Here is a 23048-nt window from a genome sequence, read left to right on the forward strand (position 1 = left end):
AACACAATAGGAGGGTTTTTCCTGGCTCACACCGGGTTTCCGGGCTTTGGATGGTGACTAATCACAGAGACTGTGTTTCCTTACTTAACAGACGTCTCTGTAGTCCCCTGTAATTTCTGGCCATTTGATTCTTGAGTCAATTGAAGCCCTTGTAAATCAAACTGGTTAAAGCATTTCTATCCCTCTAAAGACAAGTGTGTCATATTTGATACACGGGTTTTTGTGATTATAAATTGCCAATGGGTGTGAATGGTTGCCAGTCTCTTTGTGCTAGAGACAGGAAATCTGTCCAGGCTGTACCCTGCCTCTCGATCTATGATAGCTGAGGTAGGCTCCAGCCCCCTGCGACCCCAATAAGGATAAGCGGAAGAAAATGAATGGATATAATTTTCTGGCGATTACTTCATGGTTCAGACAAAAAGCTGAAAACTCTTTTTATGCTGAATAGGTGTAATATTTTGATCATTTTTAAGAAAATTGGAAATGGATGCTCACCGCACTCTGTTTCATCCTCAGACAGCTCCTGTGACAGTCTGAAGGCTCTGACTCTTTCGTAGCGGGCTTGGCTGCACAGTTTATCCTTAGTGTTCCAAATCTGAAGCCTGATCTTATGAGGTAGAAGACTGATGAGCACATCCCTGTTGAGTCCGATGTTAAACTTCTGGGCCCAGCCAACCCAAATCTGATCTCCCTCAAGCCACGTTCTTAGAATCTGTTCACATTTATTTTTGCATTAGACAAACTCAAAGTTGTATTCAACAGCAGCCTGAGCAGTCAACTATTTACCGTAACTCTACACCACGAGATACTCCCATCCACTTATGATGTTCATGAATTGTTCATTAATGTCACACACACACATACACAAACAAAGAGGATCCTATTTACCTTGCACTCGTCTTCTCTGTATATTTTTGCTGCCGGCCCAAATACTAGTATGTCCACTTTAACCGTCTCAGTATCACCTGGCAACAATTTGTATTCAATATGATAGCAGCTCTGAGCTTTGTGGACCGACACATTCTTTGTTTTCATTGCTTTCTCAGAATCTTCAGGAGCACTGACTTCCCCTGCAAGAGGCCAAATGTGCAGGAATGAGATTTAGAATCAAAACACTATTACATTACAGCAGATATGTAGAGCCTGTCAAATTCAACCGTCTCACTCTGACCATCTAAACAGAGCTAATAATAATTGTTTATATGTTCTGTGGACCATCTTACCCTGTGGAACGGCTAGAGCTATGTAAACTGTCCATGTGACGTAGTAGGCACTGTCATCTGTTTGCACTTTAATATCCTCATATGAATCGGTGCTGGACAACAGTTCAGTCTCAAAGACGAGGACTTCTTCCTGTTCTTTCTCTGAAATGTTTTCGTCATCACAGGTTGGGTTACAAACACTCTTCTCTGACATGTTGCCTTTTGGGTCAGACTTTGCTGGAATAGTTTCCCTGGAAAACACTGAAAGAAAACAGCAAATGAAGCTACGCCAAAACCTTTTGGGATTTTCTTACCTGGATGATTGAGCATGCATCAAGACAAATGATGATACATTTTACGTGGAAATGTGTAATTGTGAGGAAGCAGCTTATCACAATCCTAGCCCAATCCCTTGCTTGACCGCTATGCTGAGTGGATCAGGCAGTTTTCTTATGCAAGGGGGTTTGACACCAAGGTCTGGCTCCACTTTTCTCTTTGAAAGAAAGAGTTGCTGCAAATCCAAACTGTTCTGTGTAATCAAGCTTATCCTGTGATGTAACATTTCTATCCTGATGAAAATGCCTCATCCACAGTGCACAGAGGCTCGCTGAATGGTTTGATGAGGACAATATGATTCACAGATCTAAAGCAAGATGGAAGGTTTTAGATAGAGCTCTCCACTACCCTCATCAGACAACCAAATGAGAGAATATCCTTTGTTAGAATGGTTTTCAGCCTTCAAGTAGCACAGAGGAAAAGCAGAGAATCAATATACAGGCCTGATGTGTTCATGGAAAGATGGCCCAACACTTTAATGATACACTGTCCTTTGTGTATCATTGCGTATCATGAATTTGTCCTTTGACACATGTTTATGAAACAGGTATAAAACTAAAAATATTCTTACTTATTTATTCCCTGAAAAAAATGCCAAGCAAACAATCTAGAGCAAGATGCTTGACTACATCTTAATGACACTAATTTTAAGTAACAGAAACAAAAGCTGACCAATACCTTGATCTCAATAACCTTTAATAAGCAGATTTGAAACACTAATACGAGTGTAACAATTTCCAAAGAAAATATGTTTTGGTTCGCACTGAAGTAGATGAATTAATGAATGAATGAAACTTTTTCTTACAAGCTTGATCCCTTAATCATGACATGGAACATGAACAAAAAAATAGACTCCTTAATTGTTACTGTTATGTACATATTTTCAGTTTACTAAATACCTAAATCATTTTTGAGAAAACTATTCACCTGACCAGTACACCCTGACACAGATATCAGTGCGGTATGTGCAGCTGGAATTGGGAGATGATATAACTGATGTTTTTCTTGCAGTTTGTGGTGTTGGTTTCAGAATTATCACAGCCCCGCAAACAAATCAGAGATTACTGAGAGATATCCTTATTAAACAAAAGCACAGTAAGTAAGCAACTGAGTTGCATTGTCAAATGTCAAGATACACAAGGGATGAATTACTTATGTAATTGTTCTTGAAGGAAATCTAACTGGAGAGAGGTGGTCCAACCTGTACGTGTGCCATCGCCCTGCCATGTGGCTGTTTCAGCAGGACAATGCCGGCCGCCCCCACCCCGCCTTTGCCAGAGTACCTTTCTGGCTCAGGTTCGTACCCAGAAACAGCCAGCATTTAGTCCCAATTATTCATGAAAGGCAGCCGGCTCAAATTTGAGTACAAAAATTTGATTTCAGTTTTGCACGGCAATTTTCCCAAAATGTGTAACAGGCCTGTAAATATTACAAATTAATTATTAGCATACTTTACCGCCTTCGCTCGGTCTCTTTCGTCTCAGATGAAGGTTAGCTTACAGCTTCCTGCAGCCTTTAGAGTCCATTAACTTCAGCGTCACTCACTGTAAACCCGTGACCATGACAAGAGTTTACATTATATCTCAGTTTATATAAATTACACAACGAAACGACATAAAAAGTTCAACCTACGTGATTTTCAGGAGTGCAACGCATGGTGACAACGAAGCGGTTGTCCATGGCAACGGCTGTAGTGAAGGACGTCTGGCGCACCCCTGCCCTCACGCGCCGTTCAGATAAGGAGGCAGCGTCTTTTCCTTCGCTTTCTTTCTTTCCTTTTTTTTTTTTGTTTCTTTTCCAAGTTTAATGACAAGTCCAAAATATCCTAGGTTCAAAGTTTTAGGGGGGCTCAGCGCCCAATAATAATATCACGCAGGCAGTGCCTTGTAATTGATATTTAGGGAATATGCTGTTTGCAATCGTAATCAACCCTTTTCACATTTACAAACCTCAATTTAACTGGATAAACATTACAATGATACCTTCAAAAGCAACTGAGGTAGTTGGATAACCGGTTGTGGTGTCTAAGAATATGTCTTGATCTGAGTGAATAATCAGAGATTTCAATTTAATCCACCCGTTTTAGGGTGGAGCCTTTAGTTATCGACCCCAAGGCGAAATGGCTCAGTCATTAAAGAAGTTAAAGAACTATTTGTGGCAAAGCAGATAAGATGGGAAACATGCACAGCATTATTTCACTCTCTTAATCGCAGAAACTGGAAAATCACCCTACCACTCCACAGACCTATTTACTGAGCAAACTAGCAACAGAGGGGGTTTTTATATCAAAGTTTTTGAATTCATACACTACAAAACCTCCCTTTATTATGCAGACTCGACATTATGTATCTCAGTTTCAGGAGTGGAGAACAACTCTGTAGTCCATCACATGAAAGTAGTGGCAGCCATCCTGTTCAGCCATGTTTCAGTGGTGGGAATCCTGTAAATTGCTGCCATTCATATTCATTTTCTGTACAGAATATTCAGCATTTTAAGTATGTTACTGGAAAACATGCAAAAAAACCCATGAAAAATATGAAAAATGTTATAGCATAACATTCTGAGCTTGATCAGTATTTTTTTTTCTATTATCAAGCTCTCTTTCCCATTAAATGATAAAATTGTGGATATTGCTAAATTTTGCTAATACGCTCGGCTTTTCAAATTGAGTCTCACACACTTTGCCATTGCAGTATTTATTTTATTTATTTTTTATTTTTTTTGTTACAAGCTTTTAAATTTGGGATTAGAAGAAGAGGCAGGTGTTTACCGAACCTCAAGTCCCGTCCCTAGCTCTAACCTTTGATGCTGGGTGACTTGGTGGACATTAAACATATTAATAGCTCACTTATTGGGAGGATCAACAGGCTTACATGTAAGTAGATGAGATTTTTCAGGGTACCAGCACTTAAAATAAAATGAAAATCAACAGGGAAAAGTACAGAAGATAACTACAGAACAAAAATGTAACTCCACAGACCGAGCTCACGCATTACATCATGCACAAAGCAAGGTGCAAAAAGTACAAACCCCCCATAGAAGAGTGTGTTTTCCCTGCACACAGACCATGGAGTGGAATTTTCTTCAGCTTAAAATAAAAGACATTATGCAGCACGGGCTGTAAGTCTCTGGGGCGCCTTACATCTTAACAAAGTCTAACCCAAGTGAATGAGAAAAGTTTACACACCTGGTGCCAATTACAGTCAGACGCACGGCAGTTGGAGGCCGTTATAATACGCGGAGTGTTGGAGCTGCATTGCTGAGCGCTGTTTGGGACCCCTTGTTGTGGATTTTGGGGGCAGTGCTAAATTCAAATCTGCTCGGGCTCAACACACGCCTCGTTTCGAGCTGCGCCACTGTGCTCCAGGTTTTCGCGCAGAGCGAGAAACGAAACGCACACGGGATGCTGCGAGGAGAAACACAGCAACTCCAGTTCAGTTCGAGGAAATATGACTTTGCTCAGTAGAAATGATGAATGCGATAGACTCCGTTGATCCATACAGCCGACCAGCGCGCAGGACACAATGGATAGTCAGCACCCTGGCTTACCATTACGGACTGGACCGGGGAGTGGAGAACGAGATTATTGTTTTGGCCACCGGGTTGGATCAGTATCTGCAGGAGATTTTCCACCACATGGACTATCAAGGTGCAGGCAAAATCCCCGTGGAGGAGTTTAACATCCTGTGTGAAGTTTTGGGACTGGACAAAGACTCGGAGGACACAGAATGCGTCGACGTTTTGGACAATTTGCCCAGTGAGCTCACTTTCAGACAGTTCCACGCCAAACTGTGCGGGTACTTCAGCACTAAGGCTGGCTGCCAGTATGAGAACGGCCGGCTGCTGGTCGGGATGGACAGCGAGCACATAGAGACTCAGATCCGCTTGAGGAGCCCGCTGAAGCGCCGAGAGAAGCTGTTGTCTGTGGGAGCGAGCAGCGGCCCCTCTGCTCTCCCGGAGGGGCGGCACGCCTCCGGCTGCAGGCTTGGCTCCTGCACCCGGGAGTGCTACGAGGAGATCGTGGCCCTGGAGGAAGCGGAGGATCGAATAGCCAAACTGGAGGATGAGAACGCGAGTTTGAGGGAGTTGATCGAGGACATGCGAGCCGCACTTCAGAGCAGTGATGCCCGCTGTTTGGCTCTGCAGGTGAGAAGCGGGATTTTAAATACTCTGTCTGTCCATATAGTGTAATTTTTAGGATGTAATATCTTTCACTTGGATCTTCCAAGCCCATAAAAATATGCAATATGCGTCCATAGGCCTTTTGTAAAAGAACAGGAGTGCTGCTGGGGCCCAAGCTTTACTGAGGGGATGGGGGTACCCAAAATAGCCGTCACCAACGCTAGGAAGTAGTTATTCGTGACTTTTAAATTGTTAATACATAATTTCTAACCACTAATTACTGACAAGAAAGCAGATCCCATTTTTCTGGTTTCTCCTGCAGGAAATATGAACATGTATCCTGTGGTCTCACTCCCCAGAAAACCCCCCCAAAAAGCCACAGACTCATCCCCCTTCGTTAATTTGGACAATTTCATTCATTAGGAACAGTGACCAGTAAATGTCGACTGAGTCCTAAATTGTGAGTTTGTTTCCTGGCCGGTGTTGTGGATGGGTCCATTGTCAGACTTTATGAATTAGCACCAGCTAAGACACATGTTGTTTCAGCTTTACAGGCTTGTTTGCACAGGGCTTATGAGGACTTGGCAGGGCTGGAGAAAGGGTTCATATTCAGATGGTCATAGGAGGGGTTCAATCTGGACCTCCTAACAGGTTCAAGCAGCTCCTCTGCAGTTGTAAGCATTCATAAGGTTTTAATGAAAAGCAAAACTCTTAGACTTTTAGGCATTAAACTAAAATGTTTGCTAGACGAAGTTAAAAAGCTAGTCAAGTTTAAAATAAATTCATTAGAGTACCACTTCACAGCAACAGTTGTCACTGTTTAAATTGTAAAGACCCTACAACATTAGAGAGAGAACTGCAATGATCAGACGATCCATAACCAGAGGTTTAAACAACTGTTTAACAGGAAGAGACCTCCTTCAAAAAAATCAGTCAGGGATGGGGGAACACTCTGCCACAGGGGAAAAGAGACCAACTTGGCAACCTATAGCTTATACAATTTCACATCTCATTTATTCATTAAGAAATGAATTCAAGCTTAGCAGCCCTTTATAAAGGGTGAGAAACTCATAAACAGCTGTCAACAAATCACGATGAGATGTAATCCTGATACTAGTTTTCAAGAGAAACATTACATTCCTGGTTTTTATTTTGATATGTGCCAGTTAAAATGTTTGTTTATTGGTACAGGGATTGGGGAGACTTGGAAGAACAATTTCCAAAACCCACATATTTCATATTCTGATAGCACATACAGCACAAGAGCAAGTTGTTTTTAGATATGATTGCTGACACCTTAACACCAAGAGATGTTTTTCACAGCCTCGCAGCCCAAAGGAGTTATTCATTTTCGCAATCTATTAAAACAACACTTCTTTATGGTTTCCTACAAATGCAAGACCTGCTTAGTCATGTTTTAGTAAGTTATGGGAATATCTCAGTTATTTCACTTGTTTCGATTCAGGTCGGACTGTGGAAAAGCCACTCCAAACACAAAGCAGACGAAGGCTGTTTTGTCGCTCACCAGAAGCAAGCCATGCAGAAAAAAATGGCCAACACCAACCTGAAAAGCTTACAGAACATAATCCACGAAATAGAGCTGCTGCATAGCTCGCAAGATCGGCAGGTGGAGGAAGCCATGCGTTGTAATCAGAGACTGGAGCAGGAACTGTGGAGCTCTAAAGAGACTGTGGCTGCGTTGGAGGACTGCAACAGGGCACTGAAGAGGGAGCAGGTGGCCATGAGAAGGAAGGTGGAGGAGGCCCGACAGGCGCTGCTCAGCGGGCTGGGTAAAGTGAAGGAACTGGAGGCAAAGGCAAATCATGTATCAGCACTGCAGAGACACATCCTTCAGCTGGAATCAGAGCTCCTCTACTACAGGTGAAAACTCTCAGCTTCACATGTAGCATTTAAGTCTGAGCAAACAGCAGTATTTTAATGTTTGGGTTGGAGTATAGAATTTTGTCAAGACTCGATCCTGCACCATGTTGACTGAACTGCTATTGTTTTTATATTAACTACTTATTGTAGTGATAGCAGTTGCTTGGAACAGTTAACTTACTTTCTGACGTACTGTTTTTCCCAAACACTAGTTCTATTTTTTACCAGAACGCAGTCTTCAGTCTGTAACAAACATCTTAATGACATTTATTCCTTTATAAAACATTTGCCGCATCTTTAATTTCTCATATCCTGCATTTACATTTTCTTGGTGGCCTGTTTCTTTGTCATTGCTTCATTTCTTGGCAGTCATTAGAACAGGGGAAGCAAAAACATAAGGTGTGAGTTTGCTTCTACAATGGCTAACTGCATTCATGCATACCCCTCATTAGATTTACCTGCGCAATGCAGTTTTGCTCATTGTGGTTCCATCACATACAAAACCTTCACAGATTCTTAATAGATGGAAAGAAAAAAAACTCAACTGTGTTTGTAGTCTGTGTCATTTATTTGGAAAAGTTTTCTTTAATGGCAGTCCACTGTTTAAAAAACAAAACAAAAAAAACACACAATGTATTCGAGTTACAGAAGATTTTTTTTTTTTTTTCTCCCATCTTTTTGAAATGACATTAGTGATGAAGAAAATTAGTAGCATAGCTCACAAGCTGGCAAGCACATCCACCAGGAGATTGGAAAAGCAGTTTCACCATGGTTGGCGTCACCAATTGGCACAAGTTTATTAGATTTATTGTGGAGGGTAAACTGATGATTATACAAACATAAATATATTTCCAGAAAATCTGCCAAAACAAAAATGCATGTTATTGTTGTTCTGAGCTGGATGGTCAAGATTTAACAGCTGGTCAAATTCTCTTGGTTTTTTTTAACTAGAAATGACTCAGTGTATCTTTGTACCTTTACATAAAGATGTGGGGTGATGACACTACATGTTTATAGAGAGAGCGCGTAGACTAGACATAAGCCTCTCTGCTAGGTTCAACCAGCTGTTAAACCCCCAGCATGGCAAGTGTCATGAGAAGCAAGGGCTTGTTTTGGCACGTTATTGCATTAGAAAGGCCTTTGTGGCGAGAATCAACCATAACGAATTATAATTCCTCCTACAGTAGGTTGAAATGACTCTATTTACCTCTGGCTTCATGCCTGGAAAGCTCTCCCATGCTATTTATAAAGGCTTGATGTGGCCTTACTATTCCAATTTTCAGTCTTGTTGTGTTTGAGTTTATTGAATGAGGCTTCGTGTGTGGCAGGTCAGTCTTGCCTGAGCTCCGCTACTGTTGGGAACTATTCATTTTGGTGGAAGTAAGGGTGTAATTGCACTTTTAAAGTACAAAGCCTTTGGTTTAATGTTTATCTCTGGGTCTGTTGTCCCCACTGCAACCATGTAATCAAGTCTGCAGGTCTGGCAGATGTCTCTAAATGCTTGTAATGTCTACATAATGCTGCTATTATAGCGTCATGGACAACCAGAGCTGTATGCTTAAAGTCTTCACTCCTACCTGCATATATAGGTAAAAACACTTTTAGCAGCCAAGGTGCCCTTCCTTTTTTAACCCTAAACACTGCTAATATATGCACACTGTGTTTCAAAGGCTTTTCACTGCCCCTCCATTGATGCCCTAATGGCAAATAATTCAATAACACAAAGGCGAGAGAGAGTTCCATTGAGTAAGAGCCTGAACAGACTGACCGTTCTCATCAATCTTTGTTCACTTCTTTCACTCTGCTCCCACACGAGCAATAGCACACAGGCACCCCCAACCTATGGAACTTAGCAACCAAGCCCCTATTCTCACCGAAAGCCTCAAAGCTTGCTCGCTCACAATATATCCAAGGACACAGTAAGAAGAAACATGTGAGAACTTTCTGGTGCTCTTTTATGTCTTTCATCAAAATGATGTTTCTTTAAAATAAAATCATGATTCTTTCAATTTGCTGTCTGAAATATCACAGATGATATGTTTTGACAGGCAAAATAGGTCTTTGAAATGATTGACTATAACTTTATCCCCACGGCTTATTTCTAAAATGCTGTGACAAGTAATAAGATTAGCTCTGACGCTGCTGGATTTTCAGAGATTCTGCTACAGAGCCGTAGGAAAGGTACAGCAGAAGCAATTTAGAACCAGATAATCACACATCCTTATGATGATGAATCCTTATAGTGTTCACATTAACTTGACAGGGCAACAACTGATTTTTCTTTTAGACTGCTTTGAGTTTGAAGAAAGCTGAGAAGATCAGTACTGTTTTCCAGCTTATAAAGATGAGGAGATTTGAGGAGATTTTACTATGAGAAACTTCTCATAGTAAGATGGGTTTACAGTCTGATCAGCTGAAAGGGTTGATCAGCCATATATTGTATAATAAGCAGGAAATTTACCTGAGAAAATGTAAAACACACATCCTTCTAAGCATTAATCCACCAATTTTTTTTTTTTTAAAAACGTTTGACCAAACAAGACTACCAGCTTTCCACAGTCAAAGATAATAAGTAATAATAAATTGTTCCACTAATTCATCAATTCTTCATCCTTGATTGACTCTGCACATTCTTTTTACATACTAATTACACCTGTGTTTATTTACTTTTATCAGAATTTGCTGCCATTCCTTTAGGCAGCGTTCTGGCGGAAGTCCTTAATAGAGAAATGAGCTAAAATAAATACACTTTTTCAGTAGTTTAACAATTTTCTTTTTTTTTTTTTTTTTTTTTTTTTGTCATGTCAGTTTTGTTTTTTTGGGGGGGGGTTCGTTGTTGGGTTTTACAATGACTGTGATTGTTTTTTTTTTCCTAGAAAATGGTAGAAATATACTAATGAATAGTCACTGGCCAGTTATAGATTTAAAACCAATAGGGCATGCTTGATGGCATCTTTTTCAAAACCACTACGTTTATAATGGACCTTATTATAAGTGTGGTAAAATCAAACCAGAAATAGCTGCTTGTTATTATCAGTGATGACAATTACCAAAGAAATCTATTTTCTTTCAGTTTTCTACCAAAAGCCATTAAAAAAAATTGCTGCTCTCAAAAATACTTGTGATTATATTAAAGTTACTGTCTAGCTTTAGAACAATGGCATGAAACCAAGTGCAAGTTAGCTTAGCAAAGGGTAACCAGTGTACACAGAGGGAAATATCTAAAAAAAAATATTATTTTGTTTTAATATTATAATATAGATACTATTTTAATACAATAAACATATATTAGTACAATAAACATCAACAATGTCGTAAGCTTACCGCTAGCTGTTTAATGCTAACAATCTGTGGGAAACACAGCAACATATTAGCCAATACGTTACATTTTGTTTTGCATGCTATGCTGAGCTTAGTTATCTCTGGGGTACTTTATGCAGTGACTGGTCATGAGAGCGAATACCAGTCTTTCTAATATTATCCATGGTAACGAAGCCAATACGCATTTCAGAAAAAGTAGCCTTTTCCTTTAATAGGCTTTCTTATAACTTTTCCTTCATGTGTTCTTTTTTAGCATTCAGTGATATACAAGTTTCTTTTCTAGAAAAATCCCTTCTCAACTTTCCATCAGTATCCCAGCAGAGGTCCAATGTGCTCATCGTTACGTGGGTGTTGTTGCATAACATGTCTGCCATTACTTTGGATTGAATGCGAGAACAGAGCAGAGGCTGAGATTCAAGTGGGAACCACACCCTCAGGAGGACTTGATCAAGCACATCTCTGGAGAAGTCTTGGTGCAGCTGCAATGATATAAATTTGTTACTTTTGGTTCAGTTTGTGCTCTTTAGTTCCAGGAGTCAAAGCGAGCTTAAATCAGTCACTGCAGTGTGTAGAGCTCTGTGGGCCAGACATACTAGACAATGGGAAGCACAGCGAGAGGAACAAAATGAGATGAGAGGGGGGGAAAGCTTACCATCTGGAGGAAGAAGCAAACACTCAGCTGTTTGTTCATGAAATGACGGACATCTTTTGCAAGGGACAAAAGCGAGAGGGACAGATGTGTTCATTAGTTTCGAGTCCCAGAGAAAAGACATGAAGCAGAGAGTGCAAATAAGTCATTAAAAGTGAACTTTGGCTGCTTTTTATTCAAAACTTCTTGACTTTTAATATTCATGTAGATCCAGGTGTCTCACTTTATAAAGTCCAGGGATTTCTAGCAAGCATACCAAGCACATGCGTACTACATGTGCAAGTTTAAAACTCACTCACTTTCATTTGCTGGCTTCTTCTAACCTCAGGCCATCTGAAGCCAGGCCCCAAGGGAGGCATAATCTCCTGGCCCTTTCATGCTCTCTGTATGGTGCCTGAGAGCAGAAAGAAGAGGAGGGTCTAGCATACCATTTATCTGCCTCGGCTCTAGAGCTGCAACATTGTGGGGAGCAGGTGCTGCCATGGCTTTCCTACCCTTTAAATAATGTGGAAAACACACTTGGGGATGTCTGGGACCTGTGGCATTCTGCTGTTGCTATCTCGCTGTAGTTCTTGAGCAGCCTTCAAAGCCCCACACTGCCAAGTGGACTCATTTTCACGCTGAAGTGCTGCCCTGTTCTCTCTGGTTTGGAGGTATGCTGACATCAGCAGAAAAACATGGCACACAAAATATCTTATAGGCGTGCGCCACCCACCCTCACTGGACTTCTCTCCCTTTAAAACTTCCCTCTGCTTTTAATACCGTCGTTTGTTTGACTTTAGAGGTTTCTTTGCACTTTGCTTGCTAAGGAAAGTTTAACCACCCTCTGTAAATGTTACAGCCATTAGTTTTTGGATTAAGTTCTCAGCTAGAGCAAAACAATAATCTGATCCCTAGAAGTGCTTTATTTGTATCCCAGAAACCAGCACATTGTTGGGCAGCCCAAGAGGACTTGATTAATAACCGTCAGCTATGTAAACAAAGCCCCCTCGCCTTTCCCTGTCAAGCTGCAGGGCATCGACAACTGGCAAACTTCAAGTGCAAGCTCAGGTTTACAGTGTGCCCTCAGTTTTAACCTGCAGGGAAAGCGGACTGTCATTGACTGATGACACCTGAAAAAGGGAAACTGCTCTCGTGGGAGTGGAGGCAGGTCGACGAGGATGGGGGAGGGGAGGTTATGTTGATGAAAAGTTCACTTCAGCGCCATGCTGTAATAAACACAGGGAGGACTCTGGGTGTCCTGGCTCTAACAACAAACAGCTGGACTACCTCCCACCAGCCGAAAGAATGGCTTTCAGCTTTTGCTAATACAGTGCAGGATGCTATTAATTACAAAAGTCATGACATAGCACAGTAAAACTCTTCGTGTGTGTGTGTGTGTGTGTGTGTGTGTGTGTGTGTGTGTCTTTAGGGATCAATGATAATTAGGGTATATTATATTCCAACAAAAGAGCATTTTTCACTGTCAATATCGAATCAATAATACATGTAGCTCTATAAATGCATTTGTTGCTCCTGGCACATACATGTACTTTATTGAATTTCCCACATTAACATTATGAGCTCGTTCCAGGTCTAAATTTCATTTTGGCTAGAGATCAACCAGAAAGTGCTTTTTGATACATGAATCTGGTAAAAGAGAGTGAGAAGGAGAAATTGATCAGCCTCTCTATCGGTCCCACTTGTAGAGTACTTCCTCCAAAATGATAAAGTCTGTTTTAAGTTTCCAGCAGATGTACATGACTAAATTCTGCCTTGATTCTCCAGCTGATTTATACCATACCCACGACCTCAGTTTGTTTCTGTTTTCTCCTTTTTTCTTATGAAGTGACAAAAAAGCTATTCTTAAAGGGGACATGTGCCCCAGATTTTTGTCCTTCTAGAGCAGCTTTGTGTGATTGATAGTTCAAATTAATCCTTATTGTGTTTTACTGGGCCTTGGTACAGGCCCTCAATTCATCCTCTGTCTGCAACACACCACTTTCCACTCCATTTAAGCCAACTTTCATTTGACTCGCTGCCTCTATATAAACCTACATTTTGAACAGCAAGTGGGAGAGGTGTCTTGGTTTGATATGAATGTAGGTGCCATGCACTGTCAGTTTGCACATTTGCTTCCTGCTGTTGGGTACCGGTGCAGTAGTAAATGGTCAGCCTTTTCACTGCCAAGAACATACTGTAGATTCGTTTAGTTATAGTAAACAACAGTAATGCTTTTTGAACTTGTTACTGACCATCACTGCAAATGACTGCCAGCCCAATAATATTTCTTAAGATGAAATAAATATATGAGGTGAAATTATTTTTTTCAAACACTGGAATTTCCCCACATGCAATACTGTTCACACATCTTGAGCACGTTACCACTTATTGTTTTTTATTTTACTAGGAAAATTTTTACTAGCAAAATACATCAGTATTTGGTATGACCACCTTTATTCATCAACACAGCCTGAACTCTATTGCTAGCTTTATAGATGCCTGTAGACACTCTCTCCTGACCTCCTCCAGACATACTGATGACGATGATTTGAACCAAAAATTTCAAATATGAGTTCATTACGCTATAAAATTGGTTACAGCTTATTTTCAGTCCAGTCCTTGTGCAGTTTTGTGTACCTCAGCTCTTCTCTTTGTTTCTTAACTGTCACTGAGACCACAGTGAGGCTTCAGTGAACAGTAGATGGATCAACCAAAGGGCCAAATGTGTCTCTCAGTTCCTATATCAGGTGTTTGTATCTACTTCTTACAGACAAGACTTTTGGATATTGTTCATCTACTGTAGATAGTTTTTGTTTGTTTGTTTTTTTTAGTGCTGATTCTTCTTCTTGGCCTTCTACTGTTATCCACACTGGATTCTTATAAGGACTGTGCACACCATATTGAGAGATTCCAAATTTTCAACTAATAGCTCTTTGAGAATCTCCTTGTTGGTCCAAACCATGTTATTTCTGTCTAACTGTGTTGTCTTTGGCATGTTTTATTGATTCACCTAAAGAAATGGAAACAAATGATGTGTTTTGTGACAGGCTATTAACAGTTTTCTTAGATACAACACTGATTCATCCTTTGACTTTGTTACCTTTTTATGTTTTAATGATGGACAGATCAGTGTTAAGTGGCTTAACAAAACAGAAGTAAAAAAACAACAACATTGTACCTCACCATTTTCAGAGCAATTAACTGAAATGAGTGAAAAACGGTGTCAAAAGAAAAACAATGAAACAGCTTCAGAAAGTCTGGAGAAGTACTGCTTAAGAAAAAAATCCCAATAAAGTCTGAAGAAATAAAAAAAAAAAAAAAAAAAAGAACAAAAAAAAAAGCCTCAAAACCTTCGCACAGTGCTGTATAATAAAATCTGCAGCATCTTTTTTTTCCTTCTCTGCCTCTCAACAAAACACATTAATAGTTATTTTTCATTTTGGCAGGTCAGACACATCCATGCTGGCAGATTGACAAGAATAATTGCTGATCAAATTTTGACTATGTCTGCTGCATCCCACAGACTAACCACTATCTGGGATGTCTGCCTGGACTCCTTTCAGGTGTCTCTACTCATCCAGTTGGAATTCCCACATTCAGCACTGCCACCACCAAACACTGTCAAAACATGTGATGGAAGCTTTCTTTAAACAGAATAAATCGCCTGAAAAGGCACACGTAGATGCAGATGCAAACTAAGTGAAGTAAACAAAAGTTGGGGGAACAGACAAGAGGGACAGGTGAACAGTCAAGACACAGCAGACAACCTCAATGTTGGGAAACAAGGCAGTAACCTCCAGAGTTGAAAATGAAGCTACTATGGCAGTACTATTGTGTGTGTGTGTGTATGTATGTATGTATGTATGTGTGTGTGTGTGTGTGTTAAAAGGACTCTATCTGAATTATATATATATATATATATATATATATATATATATATATATATATATATATATATATATATATATGAGTGTAGGGTGTCTCCTTTTTATTGACAAATGTCCTCACAAGCAGTTGCAGCTAGCTGCCTGTTAAGCCTTACCTCCACTAGTATCAGTATCACTATGTTACTTAGTTACTTAAATAGGAGATATTGATGTCAGTGCATGTTATATGGGTAGTTTGTGGATGCAGCCTGCTAGCTGACTATATTAACATCAAAGTCCTGATCCTGCGGCTGTGGCCTACTGTTAGCCTCCCTTTAACCGTTGCCAATTAAAGTGCAATCAGTCACACGAAGCCTGTATTTGAAAAAGCCTTCCACCGTTTTGCTTAAGAGTCCGAGTATCTCCACAGCAACCAGTTGAATTTTGTGTGTGTTCTTGTCTGTGCTGGTGTGACTACAGCTGCTCCTTCTTTCTTCCAACGTGGCGCCCTCTATAACTTAAACACGACTCTCTGATTGATTGCCTGAAATCTTGCTAAAGTTAACAAGTGACTTCAGTGGTTTCTCTCCAGTGTTGCACAAAGCTAGAGTAATCCACAGATGCAGAGCATAATGTCATCTTACAGCAGGGTTTGCCTTGTGCCAACAGGATATAAGCATGAGTTCTCTGTGACTCTTAAAAAAATTAATTGTTTTTTCAGAGAGTTAGGCTGCTGAAACTCTTTCCGAGATTTTCTCTCTGCTTTTTTTTTCTTGGGCAAGACATCATCATCTGGAAACACTTATTCTGTGATTTATGAAGGCCCCCTATCGGATTTCCCCCAACACAAAAGAGCAGACAGCAGAAGAAGCCTAGAAAATTCAAACCATTACAGAACGATTGATCCGCCCAAACTCAGCCTCAGTCTTTTTTTTCAGGAGGGAATGTTTGAATGTGATCATGACATGAGGAAATATGTGAAATAGACACTAAAGGTCTTACACATCTTCTCCTCTGCAGATCAAAAGAAACGTTGCACTTAAAAGTCTTGCATGCTTTACCTCACATCTTGCAAACTCCTGCTAACTCCTGCACACTTAGAGTGGCTCTCTACCACTGACCCACTTTACTGTAAAAATGCCTTAAAGATACAATGTCTGGCTTCAATTACCCCACCCAGATTTGGCGTACAGCATCACAGGCCTCCATAAAATTATCATGGCGGTTGTAGATGTGGCGTAATACACACTCCCTTGTGTTACATGATATGTTCTCTTTGATGTTGGCAATTGGTTTGGACGAAACTTTTCTCATCTGTGCAAATGTGACGAGCGGTTTTAGCCCCTTTGGCCACTGTCAGCTTACATGCAGCAGCACATGTGACTATATTTGCAAAAAAAAAATGCTGAACTCGCAGCGCTTTCTTTCAGGTCAGAAGTGTCGAAACTACAACTCCCAGGCAGCACCAGTGCAGAGCAGCAGCTGAGTGTCAGCAGCAGGCCAGGACAGAGATGCTGCCTGGATACCCAGCACGACCGCTGTTCCCCGACAGGATGTGCTGTAACGACTCCAGACAAGAGTAAGACAATATTGAATATTAAAGTACAGAATGTATTTTGTGATACTAGCCACTCATGTATGAGCTTCAATGCAAGTCTAAGCAAAATAAATACTGAGCTTGCAGGTAAGGTAATACTTACCCCATTTTGAAGTGGTCATCATATTCATTAAATATGCTTATACACGCCTATGTTGTTTTGAAGCAACAAACTACACCACATTTTAATTCACTTGTACCTGTAGCACCAACTAACATATATATTTATACTGGAAGCTTAACTCTACAATATTAGAGAGAGAACCCTCACAGTCTACTGCTGGCAGGTACTTGCTAAGAGTGGGGGGGGGGGCACTGTACAATTAATTTCTGTTAATGAAGACCTCTGGCTAATACCCTTTGCAATGATCGCAATAACAGTTGGTAATGATGATGATGATGATGATAACAATTATGTACTGTATGTATTGTCCAGTGGAGGAGCAGCTGTTTCGGTCAGTGGAGGGCCAGGCAGCCTCTGACGAAGAAGATGACAAGTGGACTGGAGATCAACAGAGACAAGTGGATGAGGTGAAGAGGATCTTAGCCAGGCTATCCTGCTGTGGGGAAAGGTATTGCATGTTCATGTTATCATAAAATATATCATATATCTGATTGCAGGAATAAGTTAGATTATGGAAGTCTTAATCTATTACCTCAGTAAACATTGCTAGTCACTACTTTCTATTCATCATGAATGAATGATTTTCTGTTTGGTTCTATTTAAATTAAACAGACAGTTAAAACAACATCATAGTTATATTGTAATTGACAGTAAATGCTCCTCTGGAGTTTTCAGGAAAATCCAACCTTATTCAATCATGGCAATGCTAAAAAAAAAAAAAAGGTCCACAATCCAAAAGGTGATGTCACAGTGTCCATGTCCGTCTCTTGTATACAGTTTGTGGGTCGGTCTGACTGACTTTCCATCTTCTATTATATGTTCCTTAATAAGGTGCGAGGACAAGGCATTCAAAAAGTTAATGTCTAATTTCGGGAGCTCGAGAAGCGAAGAGAGCTGCAGTGCTGTGTTGGAGCTCCTTGAGAGAGTGACCAGGTTGCATAAGCAGCTGGAGCTGAAGGAAAGCCAGGCTGAGATAAACATGGACCAGGTACAAGCCAACTCTGTCATTCCTCACCCTAGGGTGGGTTTCTGTGGTGCCACCTGCCCTCTGTTGGATCTATTTCTATGAAAGGTTCTGTTATTGATATTGTTCTGCTTGCCTTCAATCCCAAGCCTTTTTGTGGCTCTGCACGGTGTGAAACTAGATTAGAGATGACTGCTAAAGGTTCTTCTGAAAGTGGAGGTCTTCATAGGCTAAACCACAGCTAATGCTACAATCCTTCAACTTCCACCTAACCAAACCACCAGGCCGCCCCACACACAGACACGCCTCCCTCTTTCTGGGTGTGGGTGTGTTTGCAGCTGTTTGCCACTGGAGCCGACCACAGAAACACTCCCCTCTTTGTTGCTCCATGACACTTAAAAAAATATAATGAATTTAAAGCCCTCTCGTCACAGTCGAGTGGTATTTTCACAACACAGGAAGACAGGCAGAAGGGGAACCGTGATGTAATGTGTTCCCAGAACATCTCAGCACTCAGAGAGGAAAAGTTCAAACCAAACAAAGTCCTGACAGCGAGGCTTTGTTTATGAGCAGGATGTGTGGGGTGAGACCTTTGTCCTTCAATACACCATGACGTAAAGGTGCACTGCAGGGACTAACATTTCTTACAGAAACCTACAAAAATGGGTTGAATTTTAATGTATTTACAGTTACAGTTGTAGGATAAAGACATGCTGTGGAAGAGAGCCAGAGATTAATAGCAAGTATGATCCAATGCAGAGAAGTGTATTAGCACATAGTGAGTGAGAAAGGTGGCTGAAGAAGAAATGCTAAAGCCTAATCTTGAAAGTAGAGATAGTGTCTGTCTCCTGAATCCAAACTGAAAGCTGGTTCCATAGAAAACTGAATGCTCTGCCTCCCATTCTACTTTTAAATACTGTAAAGTGCTGTAATGGGGTGAAATGGTACTATAAGGTCATTATTGGACCTGATTATTCAAGACCTTGTATGTGAGGAGCAAGATTTTTAATTCAATTTAACAGGAAGCCAATGAAAGGAAGCCAATACATGAGAACTATGCTCTCTCTTTCTAGTCCCTGTCAGGACTCTTGCTGCAGCATTTTGGATTAGCTGAAGGCTTTTCAGGGAGTTTTTTGGACATCCTGATAATAATGAATTACAGTCGTCCAGCCTGGAAGTAATAAATGCATGAACTAGTTTTTCAGCATCACTCTGAGACAGGATATTTCTAATTTTAGAGATGTTGCACAAATGGAAGAACGCAGTCTTACATATTTGTTTAATATGTGCGTTGAAGGACATGTCCTGGTCAAAAATGACTCCAAGGTTCCTCACAGTGTTACTGGAGGCCAAGGTAATGCCATCCAGAGTAAGAATCTGCTTAGACACCATATTTCTAAGATTTTCAGGGCCGAGTACAATAACCTCAGTTTTTTCTGAATTAAGAAGCAGAAAGTTAGCGGCCATCCAGGTCTTTATGCCTTTAAGACATTCCTGCAGTTTAACTCATTGGTGTGTGTTATCTGGCTTCATGCACAGATAGAGCTGGGTGTCATCAGCAAAGCAGTGTAAATGTATGCTATGTCTTCTAATGATGCTGCCTAAGGGAAGCACGTATAATGTAAACAGAATTGGTCCTAGCACTGAACCCTGTGGAACTCCATAATTAACCTTAGTTCTTTGTTGGTTTTGGACATAATTAAGTACAAAACCAACAAAGAAGTGGTCTCACATCTTGTGTGAAGAGGGAGAGAAGGAGAAAGATATAAACCACTGCAATGCAGTACCAGTAATACCTACAGCATGCTTTAATCGCTCTAATAGGATATTATGGTTAACAGTGTTTAGCGCTGATCCAGGTCTAGCAGGATAATTTTGTTTCTGAAGGTGACATGCAAAAGTTCTATGCTTGTAAAACTAGCAGCAGCAGCAACAACGACAACAATAATAGATTTACAGCCTATTTTAACAGTTGTAGATTTCGAGATTATCAATTCAAACAACCTCACAATCAAAGTAAGTGGGAGATGTAGCTACTGTCCCAGGGTTTGAAGTAGGAACCAAATGTCACTTTCAGATGACAAGAATGCACAGAGACCAAACCTCCAATAAATTAGACTCAATTGGAGTCAAAGTCTCACTGTTAACTGTCAAGCAAATTGTACATTGCTATGAACTTTAAAGGTTTTATTGTAAGGTGACACAGAGATTGGGTGGTTTGGCAGCAGTTACCTGACGAATGTTGTGCCAACTATTAAGCATGGTGGTGGTACTGTCATGCTCTGAGTCTGCTTTGTTGCTATTGGCAAACCGAACACTGGATGAAATAATGAAAGAAGAAGAGTAGGTGAGAATTCTTCAGCCTAATCTCAAACCATCAGGAAGGTGCCTGAAACTTTGACACAGCTGGCATCTCTACAGGACCACAGACACACTGGTTTTGAAATGAATTAAACAGGCTGAGCTAATAGTAAGGTTTTTAAAGACCTGCTTAGGAAAATTTTCAAATGTACAGCAAATTCCTCTTTACCTTTTTAGTAGAAATTAGTGTAGTATAGTAATTTTCTATATAAATAATTATTCAAAGACATGGCTATGATACTTTTGATAATGGTAAGTGTCTGCAAACTTTTGACAGGCACTTTAAAAGTTCCTAACTTGTTGTTTTTTTTTTTTGTTTTTTTTTTTTTTTCGTGGTTAGGTTGGTATCTTTTCTTTTAACAAACCCAAAGAAAAGTCCAAAACCAACAAAGAAGTGGTCTCACATCTTGTGGATCAAAAGCACTGGAGGTCTACAGACCTAAAATAAAAAGTTGTTAGTTAGCCTCATTGTTGTACTGGGTGACATGTTCATTCATTACTTGTAATATATAATAATTTTAACTGCAATTTTTCCATTCGTTGTCTTGCCATTGAAAATGCTTTAATACCAAATCTGTGTTAATGAAAGTCCTTATATTTAAGGATGTCTTCAAAGACCAGATGTTCTTCTAAGATGAACTCACAATGTGATTCTTGATTCTGATGCCAGGAGTAACTGGTTCTTGTGCCATGTCTTCCAGATGAAGGACTCCCTGATGCAGGAGCTGCAGCAGAAGGCTGAGGAGACTGAGCTGCTTCAGATGGAGCTGCAGATGCTGGAGACAGAGAGGGTCCGTCTGTCTCTGGTGGAGGAGAAGCTCGTGGACATCCTGCAGCTTCTCCAGCAGCTCAGAGACCTGGTTAGTCACAAGGTTTTGGTTTTTTAATTGTTGAGATAAATTTAGAAAGGACTTTTTGACTTTGTAAGGATATTCAAATATTTTTAATTCATTTTAAGGCAGGAAAATCTTGCAAACAAGCATTCAATCCATCATGTGAACTGAATTTCAAAGTAATGAAAATCATTTGCAGGGTTGATAGTTGAGAGACATCCACTGATGGCGCACTGGAATTACCTTTTTCTGGTCAGATATCAAATAGGAAAACAAACAGAAAGCATTTTCCTTGCTACAGGCAAATTCTCCACATGGACATTAACTTGGGAATGTTTTCAAAATAAAAGGCAGCTTTGTGCTGTTGAGGTTTTTATACATTCTTTTGTGTTTGCACTATCCCTTGTCAAACATATGTGAAAGCTTTGTAGTTACAAGATGCAGTTTTCTCATGAAAGTGGCTGTTAAGCACCTGATTCTGTCATCTGGCTCTCTGCTGATTTCAGAACGTCTCACGGAGGTCTCTCGGGAAAATCTTGCTCAGCACTCTGGAGTCTTGCAGCGACCCGCAGCACGGTTAGTAGACCTCACACACCCAATGAAATCAATACAACTCTTGTGACATGAAACCATGAAAATTTACAGTTACTTGTGGGAGGGAGTTAAATGGAAATAAACTGAATGGCCTGTCATGTGACTTCCTCAGAAATATCACATCTGTTCTGTTTTTAACACAGGCAAGGCCCATATTCTGGAGGTGCTCAACGCCCTCTATCATGAACTTACTGCTTGTGAGATTCTGTCTTCTGGTAGACCTTTGGAAAAGACACACAGTCAGCAGTCTCTTGATGCCCTCATCATCTCCTGCTAAACAAGACTGCCTCCTGCTGGCCTCGGAAAATGCAAGCGTCTTTTTGGAGGACACTGAAAGCTCAATAGTTTTGATATATGAAGCTGATTGATGTGTATAGTGTATTATATTATGGCGATTATAAGCCTCTTGCCTTGTATCTATAAAGGGATGTTAATCTAGAATTATTGTAGCAAAGAGCTTTATTACATATAACTGAAATACATGCTCACAGATTTTTTTTTAAAAGCTTCTATTGCACATAAACTTTCAGGATGCAAAAAAAAAATTGTTTCATTTGAACTTTTTCACAAAAGATACGTAAATGTGAAAATTCAGAAGTGAGTTTAACTTTAACAGGACATAGTGCTCAACCTCTGCTGGTCAACCTCAACCTCTGACATAACCATTCCACATCTGCTTTTTAAGATGAAATAAGCTGAAAAGATGATAGGCTACACAAACTGTAGAGAAATATGCAATCTACAGTGTATTTTACCATCTCAGGAGACCACACATGCTTTTATTTTGCAGCCCTTAGGATGCCTCCGTGTTGGGAGATAATGTGGGATCATTAGCCACTTTGTATCTAACTGTGTTGACATGGTCATCTGTGACTATTAAGCAATAAATAAAAATTTGGATAGAAAATGTATTTCTGCTCAACTTACTCAAGTTCCTCTTACTCACTTTTTGAACACAACACAGTCTTCATCAGCATTACTAATCACCTGACAAATTGTACAGAGCTAATGGCACTGGTTGTCTGCTGACAACACATCCTTATCCTGCCACATCTTAAAGCTGTATCTCATGAGCGCACTATTTAATCTGGAATTCACCATCTTTACCTCTTCTACTGAAATCATTTTAAATATTTCTTGTAACATCAACTATTAGTAGCCTACATGCAATCATAGACTGTATAACAAAAACAAGCTATCAACAACTTCCATCCAT

The 23048-nt window shown here is 40.2% G+C and overlaps 2 protein-coding genes across 4 annotated transcripts in view; one reads left to right on the plus strand and one right to left on the minus strand.

Moving 5' to 3' along the window:
- The window catches only part of cfap92 (cilia and flagella associated protein 92 (putative)), a 19406-nt gene extending 14598 nt beyond the window's left edge, over nucleotides 1-4808 (minus strand). The window contains exons 1-5 of one of the 3 annotated variants that reach the window (XM_040003189.1): nucleotides 3171-4680; nucleotides 2995-3082; nucleotides 1224-1463; nucleotides 889-1070; nucleotides 496-712 (exon numbers count right to left, since the gene is read on the minus strand). In XM_040003189.1, the coding sequence (XP_039859123.1) occupies nucleotides 496-712; nucleotides 889-1070; nucleotides 1224-1416 (592 nt within the window). In that variant the 5' untranslated portion in view covers nucleotides 1417-1463; nucleotides 2995-3082; nucleotides 3171-4680. Of the gene's footprint in view, nucleotides 1-495; nucleotides 713-888; nucleotides 1071-1223; nucleotides 1464-2989; nucleotides 3083-3170; nucleotides 4681-4725 lie in introns of those variants that run through there. The other 2 variants (XM_040003188.1, XM_040003190.1) reach the window with 2 other exon arrangements.
- Nucleotides 4809-4834: 26 nt separating this feature from the next.
- efcc1 (EF-hand and coiled-coil domain containing 1) lies at nucleotides 4835-22743 on the plus strand. Its single transcript, XM_040003208.1, has 8 exons — nucleotides 4835-5684; nucleotides 7126-7541; nucleotides 16790-16938; nucleotides 17393-17528; nucleotides 17912-18068; nucleotides 21107-21265; nucleotides 21745-21814; nucleotides 21976-22743. The coding sequence occupies exons 1-8, from the start codon at nucleotides 5007-5009 to the stop codon at nucleotides 22107-22109; spliced, it is 1899 nt and encodes a 632-aa protein (XP_039859142.1). The 5' UTR covers nucleotides 4835-5006; the 3' UTR covers nucleotides 22110-22743.
- Nucleotides 22744-23048: the final 305 nt, after the last annotated feature.

Source organism: Simochromis diagramma, unplaced genomic scaffold (assembly GCF_900408965.1).
Source record: "Simochromis diagramma unplaced genomic scaffold, fSimDia1.1 OVJJ01000646.1, whole genome shotgun sequence".
NCBI lineage: Eukaryota > Metazoa > Chordata > Actinopteri > Cichliformes > Cichlidae > Simochromis > Simochromis diagramma.

Excerpts from the sequence above, each read along its gene's own strand:
- efcc1 (XM_040003208.1), top strand. The coding sequence starts at position 5,007 with ATGATGAATGCGATAGACTCCGTTGATCCATACAGCCGACCAGCGCGC. Across the intron at positions 7,542-16,789 it reads TCAGAGCTCCTCTACTACAG|GTCAGAAGTGTCGAAACTAC; the intron begins GTGAAAACTCTC and ends GCTTTCTTTCAG. Across the intron at positions 18,069-21,106 it reads CTGAGATAAACATGGACCAG|ATGAAGGACTCCCTGATGCA; the intron begins GTACAAGCCAAC and ends CATGTCTTCCAG.